General features: G+C 33.5%; 1 protein-coding gene across 1 annotated transcript; it reads left to right on the top strand.

The window, feature by feature from the left end:
• The first annotated feature begins 6,928 nt into the window (after positions 1-6,928).
• LOC131680811 (odorant receptor 94a-like) lies at positions 6,929-8,266 on the top strand. The gene is made up of 4 exons (XM_058961521.1): positions 6,929-7,647; positions 7,726-7,825; positions 7,884-8,147; positions 8,204-8,266. Exons 1-4 carry the CDS (start codon positions 6,929-6,931, stop codon positions 8,264-8,266), a joined length of 1,146 nt encoding a protein of 381 aa, XP_058817504.1.
• The last annotated feature ends 286 nt before the right edge of the window (positions 8,267-8,552 follow it).

Genomic DNA, 8,552 nt, shown 5'->3' with positions numbered 1-8,552 from the left:
GGTAGTTATAATGCGGTAAAATTTTTGCATAATTTTCGTTTTAATTGCACTTCTAGTTTTAGGCTTTAATGTGTTAATAACGAATAATTCTACCGAACTCGTGTTTTGTTACTATTTGTACGTTCCTCCGTTTCCTAACCTCTTTCTATGTCCGCTGAGATAGCTTCCCTCAGTCTAAAAATCCTGTGCCGTTCTATTTTCAAGAAACATCGTTTACTTGTAAATCGTCCACAATCTACTTTTCATCCATAATCTCTCACGATCTTTATCTTGCTATTAGCATTCTATCTATTTTTTTTTCCTTTAATTACAATTCCTGACATTTAAATTCAATCGCTATCACCTTTCCATTACACTTCATTTCTTCTCACCTTCTCTGTTGACATGCCTTATCAACACTATTGATGCTCATCTCGATGAGATGTCAACGAATCTGTATACTGACGCGGCAGTGAGACAGTGGGACCAACACTTTCCCAACCCGTAAACCTGGTTCAGGTTTCATATTCGGCCCAGATTTACTCTCGACTTCCAACACAGCTAGTTTCGCTGTCACTTGTTTAACCGTTATGTGTCCAACAAAAAAACACCTTTAACAGGCCAACGAGGGTACCTGAGTACCCACAAATTGAAATGCTTACAACCACTGAGAACTGACATACAAGTAAAGTTTTCAACTTGTGTAAGAAATGAAACTGTCGCTTTGTAATGACAACAGCAAGTAGCAACTTGCCACTGGTCGGCGCTTCGATCGGCCAGCAATCACTATACGGGACTTATGTGCAAACATGGATACAATTTTTATACTGACGAGGTAGAAAGTTGGTGTTGGATCTTAGTTTTAGAAATGCTCATAGTGAAGAATTTATTCGAAGAACTTCAGCTTGTAGGACTAAAGGTTATCGATTTATAAGGCGTTTTATATGGTGGCAACCCCCGTAAATCTAGTTTTTTAATACAATTTTTTCATTGTGACTTTTCGTGCAAACAATGTTCAAGACAGATGTGGAGGTATCAAAACTACATAATATTGTCGAAGACTGTCTGTAAAATACCCATTCGTTTCAAAGTTATTGAAGATTTTTACATTTTTTACACCAACTTCAACTACATATAAGAAAGAAAGGTGCAAACCAAAATGCACGAACAAGCACTTTTTTCACTGTCTAAACTATGCACAATTAAGGTAAGAAGTTTTGGTCCGTGGCACTCTAGAACCCTATGAATAGGGTAAGCTTACTTTATTATGTTTTTTTGGCTTTTTCCATACAAAAAAGAAAAAAAATATTTTTTCGATTTTTTCCGTAAAATTTAGTAATTAATGGTATGAAATCCTTTTGTAAGCATTGAATTCATTATGACATGTCTGTTTGGGTATATATCAGTTTGGGATCTTAAAAACTTCGTATTTTTACACTCACGTTTATAAAATCGGAAATATTCAAGTATAAGTGAAAATAATACTTGTAATTGAATATCAAACCAATAATTACTAACATTTGCATAAAAAACGCTTTTAATCCACCTAACAGTGTGATGAGACATTTCTTATAAGCATAGGACAACATCAGTGCTAGAAATCTCAAACCAAATCAATGGGAAGGCGAAAAAATGGCCCATAAAATAGACATACAAACGAATTATTGCTAATGCTCTGTTAATAAAATATCTAAATTCCTCAATCGATGCATTGTGGTGGGAAAACTGATTTTTCTAAAGGGGTTATATATCGTACTGAGTCAAAAAAAAAATCGAAAATTTTTTTTGAATCGATTTGAAGTTTATACTTTATTCAAATTTCTTACGCGACTGGGAATTAAGAAATCAACGCTTTTTCTTGAAAAAACCCACAATTCAAAGAAAATCAACAGTGCATATTTCCAGACTTGGTTTTATTTCCTATTTAAGAACTATTGTGTTTTTTACATCCTAGATTGCATGATTCAGTGATCGAAACCCAAAACTTCATGAAGTATTTGAAATTATTAAATTAAAATTTGTGTTTGCTATTGAAATTGACAAAATGATTGTATATACAGTATATAGTCCCTTTGGCGATTGTTTACTTTTTCGGTCCCACCTATCAGCATTGAAGTATCGCCCTTACGTTTTTTTACAATACCAATTTTACAATTGGTGGGGGTTTGGTGAAAATCGATCTTAATGTCTAAACGGCATAATTCCGAAACCGTAATTTTTGAAGTTTTAAAATTATGCAGAATTAATTTTTCAGAAAATAGTAACAGAGCAAATAAGTACCAAAGTCCAAAAAAATCAATTTTTGTCAAACGTTATTTTTTCGAGTTTACATCAAATCTCAATGTTTCGTGCATTATAATGTCATTTGGCATCAAAAATACAAATTTGATTTTGACAGTTTTTCATTTCAGTTTATATGGGAATTTGATGTGTGATTGCACTCTTTAACTCGTAACTTCGGAACCGGAAGTTCAATCAATAAAAAAATCAATAGCAGCCGATTGGAAAATTGTACCTTTCATTTGAGCTTAACTTTGTGCAAATCGATCCAGCCATCTCTGATTAACAGAGGTCACTTTTTTTTCCACATACACACATACATACATACAGACATACATACACATACAGACATTTTCCGATCTCGACGAACTGAGTCGATTAGCATATGACACTCGGCCCTCCCGGTCGGGATTAGATCGACGAAGGGATTAGAGTGAATGAGAAAGGCAAAAACATTTTTAACAAATGTTGAAATTTATGCATTTTTTGGTGAGCAGTTCTATGTTTCATAGACATTAAATCAATTTTAACTTCGCTTCCTATTAAATAAAGATCCTTGTTACAGTACATCTCTACAAAAACGAGATCAATTTGAAAATAAATCTGAGGATTATGATTGATTACAGAACTTTGGGATTTTCTATTGGAATGTTTTCAGGCAGGAATTTGATAGTGATGCTATTAGACAACTGTGAAATCAAGACCAAGAGATCAGTTACATATCAGGACCCCATTCCGACAATTTATCAAAAGTCCTCATGATGTTTACAACAACAGGTTATCAATCTACGGATCAGACAATTGTTATTGTAATATTGAATTAAATCAGTCTGCATCAATAAATTTTCAACTTCAATCCCATTTTTTTGGGTGTGGTGGGGGGGGGGGGGTTTGTATGATGTTAAACCCCAAAACCTTCTCTTGGCTACGCCGTTGCTTGGAGTTATTTATTTCGCTTTTCATTTTCCGATATGTTTCAGATCGATCCGATGGTTATAAGTTAGAAAAATTGCAGTCAGAAGGTTCGCACAAATGAACATTTTTTTACTGATAAGTTATCAAGTTCCTTCCAGACAACTTGGAAGTGTTCGGTGATTATTTCTAGCGGTTGTAGATAGTAAAATGAAATACAAAATTCGTTTTATCGAAATAATGTTTGGCTTATTTCAATGGATTATTACTATATTGAACAATTATTAGGTGACAAAGAGTAATCAACAAACAACAAGCCATCACTTTTAAAGTATTCAAAATAGATATTTGAAGTCTTCAGTAACGTTATTCTCAAAAGTAAGAGCTACAAATTTGCTGAAGGCATCATTTCGATATAATCACTTCCAAGAAAATTGGTTAAAATATCTCACTCATAGGGGGATTAATCAGCAAAACCATAATACCAAAAGAAAGGGCATATTGCCTCCATTAAATTCTCCGAAGATACTATTGACCTAAAATAAGCCGTTTTGGCGTTAATAATAGATTACATGTTTTGGTCATATTTCTGGCAATGGGAAATGATAAAAATCTTTCGTCCGCATTTAATGTTAAATATCTCTTTTGATAATAGTCCGATTTTAACGATCTATAGCTTATTCGAAAGGTATTTGTTAAAGCTGTCTAAAAACATATAAATTGTTAATCTATATTGTCAATTTCGGCAGATGATTTAAAAAAAACTGCAAAAAACGCCATTTTTGCGCATTCAAACATTCATATCTTGGAAACTAAACATCAGAATCAAAAACAAATTAATAGCGTTCATACTGTTTTTTAGTTCTTTCATTTAAAATTGGTTTGGATAAGATCGGTTCAGCCATTGCTGAGAAACACGAATGAGAATTTGTCCGTTACATACACACACACACAGACACACACACACACAGACATTGTCCCAAATCGTCGAGCTGAGTCGATTGGTATATAAGACTCGGCCCTCCGGGCCTCGGAAAAAATCTTGAAAGTTTGAGCGAATTCTATACATTTCTTTTATAAGAAATGTAAAACAAAAAAAAAATTGCTTATTTTTGTATGGAAAAAGTCAAAAAACATGATGAAGTAAGTTTACCCTATTCATAGGGTTCTAGAGTGCCACGGACTATTGCACAGTGGTCCAGAATGCAAATTTAGCAGAAATTTTGAGATTTTGCTAAAACTAAGCAACTTAGCCTTATTAAGTCTATGGAGAAGTTTTCGTAGTTTATGAGCCCCTCTTTTCGTTAAAACAACAGTTAGGGTAGTTCTAATTTTACGAAGATCAAAAAATTAACTTTTTAATCATTTTAGCTAGAGCCAAACGACCTTCAGCGAAGTTGTAGACCGACAAATTTTGGAAAAGTTTGCTGAAGAAATGTAAGCTCTATCGGTCATACTTTTTATTTTACAACAAATTTAAAGTCGGAGCTTAGGGTGTTGCTTTGAAATACATTTTTATTCCAATAACTTTTGCTGTATTCATTTCAAACTGAAGTTGTCTTCAGACAACTTTAAGATTGTTTCAAGGTGAATAATTTGTTTCATGCCATGTTTCATATCTAGCTATTTCCGTTGAAAAGTTACGAGCACTTTTTCGCTAAAAATTGTTTGGAATAACAATATCACTCATTTGGGGAAAATAAAAGATTATTCTTTTTGAAGTATAAATAAGGTCATGATTAGAGTTATAATTGAGCAAAAAATGGCGAATATGATTTTTTTTAAAATTTCATAAAATTGATTTAAAAAAAAAACTATTTTTGAAATATTAAGTACTTATATCTTCTGAACAATAAAAGCTAGAAAAAACTCTGAAAAACATCTGAAGGATTGGTTGGAAAAAACTGAAAAAGTTATATTAAAAGTTTGGTTTTTCATGAATTGACTCTATTGTAATATGTTTAAATTACTTTCACGGTGAACAATATAAAAAATGTAGTTTCGTTTTCATGATAAAATATTGCACTTTACAATACTTTTCTATTATTTTAAATAGTGGGTAGGGTGGTTCTAATTTTTTTTAAAATCAGAAAATTAACTTTATAATGGTTCGAGATAGAGTTTCGCTGTGCTCCAGAAAATTGAAGAAAATGAAATTTTAAAAAACTTTGTCGAAGACACTGAAACTCTTTGCCGTGTACTTTTCATTTTAAAAGAAATTTACCAAAAAAAAATTAGGGTGTTTCAGTTGCAGTTTTGATTTTTCATTAGGATCACTTTAGAAATACTTTTAGATATTTTGCAGAAGAACAATTTGTCTTAATATATTGAACCTCTATATTCGCTCGTTAAAAAGTTATATTTACTTTTTACTAAAAATAAACTATTTTTTGAGTAAATATTGTAAGATATAAAAAATATCGTATTTGCCATTTTTTGGTGATCTATAATACAAAGCATGCTATTTCATATGAAAGCAACAGTATTTAATGTTCAGTACCCGAATCGAAGATAATTCTATTTGAAAAAGTTTTATTTTTTATAAAAAAGTTCTTATAACTTTAAAACGAAAAGTCATGTAGTTGGTGTTTTAAAGCAAATTATGCGCCCTAAAATAATCTTCAAGTTGTCCAAAGGATACTTTAGCGTAAAATAAAAACTTCAAAAGTTATAGAAATAAAACCGTTTTTTAAGGAACACCCTAAAGCTTACATTTGAATTTCTCGTGCAATGGAAAATATAAAAGCTAGAGCTTACATGTCTTCAGCAAATTTGTCTAAAATGTGTTGCTCTACAACTTCATCGAAGACAGTTCTATTTTAGATATTGTTAAATTTAGAACCACCCTAGCATCGGTTTAAACAAAAAGAAGGGCCTTGCAAAGTACAACAACTTTGCCAAACATATTGAAAGGCTAAGTCGTTTAATTTTAGCAACAAGTTAAAATTCCTGCTAAATTCGCATTCTGGACCACTGTGCATTGCAATGGCAGTATAATCACACAAAAAATGACAAACTTTGTCTCTTTTTAATGCAAGCGTTAGAGCCTTAAAAAAAGTAAAACTTTATGCAAAGTTGTCCATAATTTTGCGAAATATCTGATCTTTTTTATAATAAACGATGAGGACCATATTGCAATAGCAACAAGTAAAATGATTATTCAATTCATGATTTTAGGTCACCAGAACCAGAACCAGAAAATTTTGAAAGCGGTATTTTCAATGTCATCTACAGGTTTGCCGTGTCAGCATCGATAAGTGAAAAAAAACCATTGCTAAATTCAATAAAATAACAATGGAATACAAAAACTTAAGGATACTCTCGTCTTCTCAATTTTTTTGAAAATACGCTCAAATGAAGTATACAAGGGGACTTACCCTTAACTTATGCTACGTTGTTTCTCAGCTGTTCAGTTCCATTATGAATTTCGGGTGTGTTGTGGGCATCTCTTCCGAAATGTATGTGCTTCTAGCATGTGGTACAGTACACCCAACATTAGTATCCAAACTTTCGGTATGAACTTTTATCATGTCTCCACCCACAATTGCTTGTCATGCAATATAAAGTGCATATTACAAAGTCATATCATATTAGTTTTTCTACTAAAATAACTAGTTGTCTATAGCTAGATCAAAAAATTAGTTAGAAAATTACCCGTTCCTTCCAGTCAATTGGTAATTGCATACAATAAACTTTTCCTGATAAATTTAATCAGCACTTATTCTGATCCACCAGTAGTCACCAGTCAGTTACCGCGATGGATTACAGTGAATTTATTTTCTGTGAAAGAGTCACCTTTTGGATCTGGAAAGTTTACGGAATCTGGACGACCAAGGATGATAGTTCATTCTACCGTGCTTTTCGCTGGATTTATCATTTCTTTTTTACATTCCTGTATATATTTGCAATGTTCGTCAGCTCGTTTTTTACCAACAATCCTGAAGAACTATGGTCGGAGGTGATGTTCATGCTGTTGACTGAACTAGCTATGTGCACGAAGCTATTCATCCTTGTGAACAACTTTTCAGCTGTTCTTCGACTGCACCAAACTACAGTTTCAAGAGATTTTCTGCCGAAAACAGATCACGATTTGAAAACTCGAGGTCATATTCTTGATCGGTTTAGTAAGGCGATGCTGGCATACTATTTCTGCAGTCTTGCGTCAGTGATGTCTAATATAGGGCTATTGTTTGGTGACAGCTATAAACTACCATATTCCAACTGGTTCTATTGGGTACCGCTGGGGAAGGATCACCAAAGAAACTACCACATAATGTTTGCTTATCAGATTTTCGGAATGGTTGGGCACTGTTCGCTGAACGTCGCAGCTGACATACAGGTAGTGTATCTGCTAATCGCAGCTGGATTTCAACTTGATAATCTGAAGGATGAATTCGCTAATTTACCGATCCTCTCTACACAAACTCATGTCGAGAAGCAAATATATCGGAGAACTCTTGTTGAACACATTAAAAAGTATGGTCGCATATACAGGTATCTACATATTAAAAATCTGTGCCAAATTCTTTTGAGACATAAAAACGTTATTTTCAGTTTTGTGAAAGAGGTTGAACAGATCTTTTCGATGGCGGTATTCACCCAAGCTTGTGCCAGCGGAATAACGATCTGTGCAGTAATGTTTGCTCTTTCTTCAGTAATAAATATAATATTGCTCAAGTTCTGGCCACAAGATAACCAGGTTTACCTTTTAGATGAGTATATTCGACCTGGAAGCATCGATTCCCATGTTATTTTACCTGATAGCCATGCTGCTGCAGATATTCTTGCCCTGTATGTTTGGTAATGAAATTACTTTCAAAAGCCATCAACTGACCAACGCCATATTCTCATCCGATTGGTACAAGTTATCGGGAATAGAGCGCAAGGACGTGATGCGGTTAATGCTTCGAACCAGCAAACCGATTACCTTGAAGGCAGGACATTTCTTTTACTACAGTTTGGAGACGTTCACCTCGGTTTGCATGCTAAATATTGAATAGATTGTAATGATCAACGACGTTCTCTATTTCAGACGCTGAATACCGCCTACTCCATATATGCGGTACTGAACCGTAGGAAACGGGCAACGCGTTGATAGATTTCCACCATGTAATTATGGAAGATTGTTTCCGTTTTTGTATTCAACAATACACTACCTACCCTCTACTAAGCAATTGATAGATAACAATGACTCTTCGGGGGTATATTTTTCTAAACAACATCTAAGATATATTTCTTAAATTCGTAAACAGCGACATCTCCGGATAGTTTAAAGTAATTTAAAGCCATTCACTTCACAATAAATTTATGGAGATTTTCGTGATTTTATGGCTGTTTTGTCCTATATATCGATTTGTAAAATGTGGTGCAGTTCAATGCAG

This window comes from Topomyia yanbarensis, chromosome 2 (genome assembly GCF_030247195.1).
Source record: "Topomyia yanbarensis strain Yona2022 chromosome 2, ASM3024719v1, whole genome shotgun sequence".
Classification (NCBI taxonomy): Eukaryota; Metazoa; Arthropoda; class Insecta; order Diptera; family Culicidae; genus Topomyia; species Topomyia yanbarensis.
Note: the sequence above shows the minus strand (reverse complement) of the source record. Positions and strands in the feature narration are given on the sequence as shown.

What these genes read in the sequence shown, in the direction of transcription:
- LOC131680811 (XM_058961521.1), top strand. Translation starts at nt 6,929, where the DNA reads ATGGATTACAGTGAATTTATTTTCTGTGAAAGAGTCACCTTTTGGATC. An exon ending in CTTGTTGAACACATTAAAAA is followed by an intron (nt 7,648 to 7,725) that starts GTATGGTCGCAT and finishes CGTTATTTTCAG; the next exon opens with TTTTGTGAAAGAGGTTGAAC. An exon ending in GTTTGGAGACGTTCACCTCG is followed by an intron (nt 8,148 to 8,203) that starts GTTTGCATGCTA and finishes TCTCTATTTCAG; the next exon opens with ACGCTGAATACCGCCTACTC.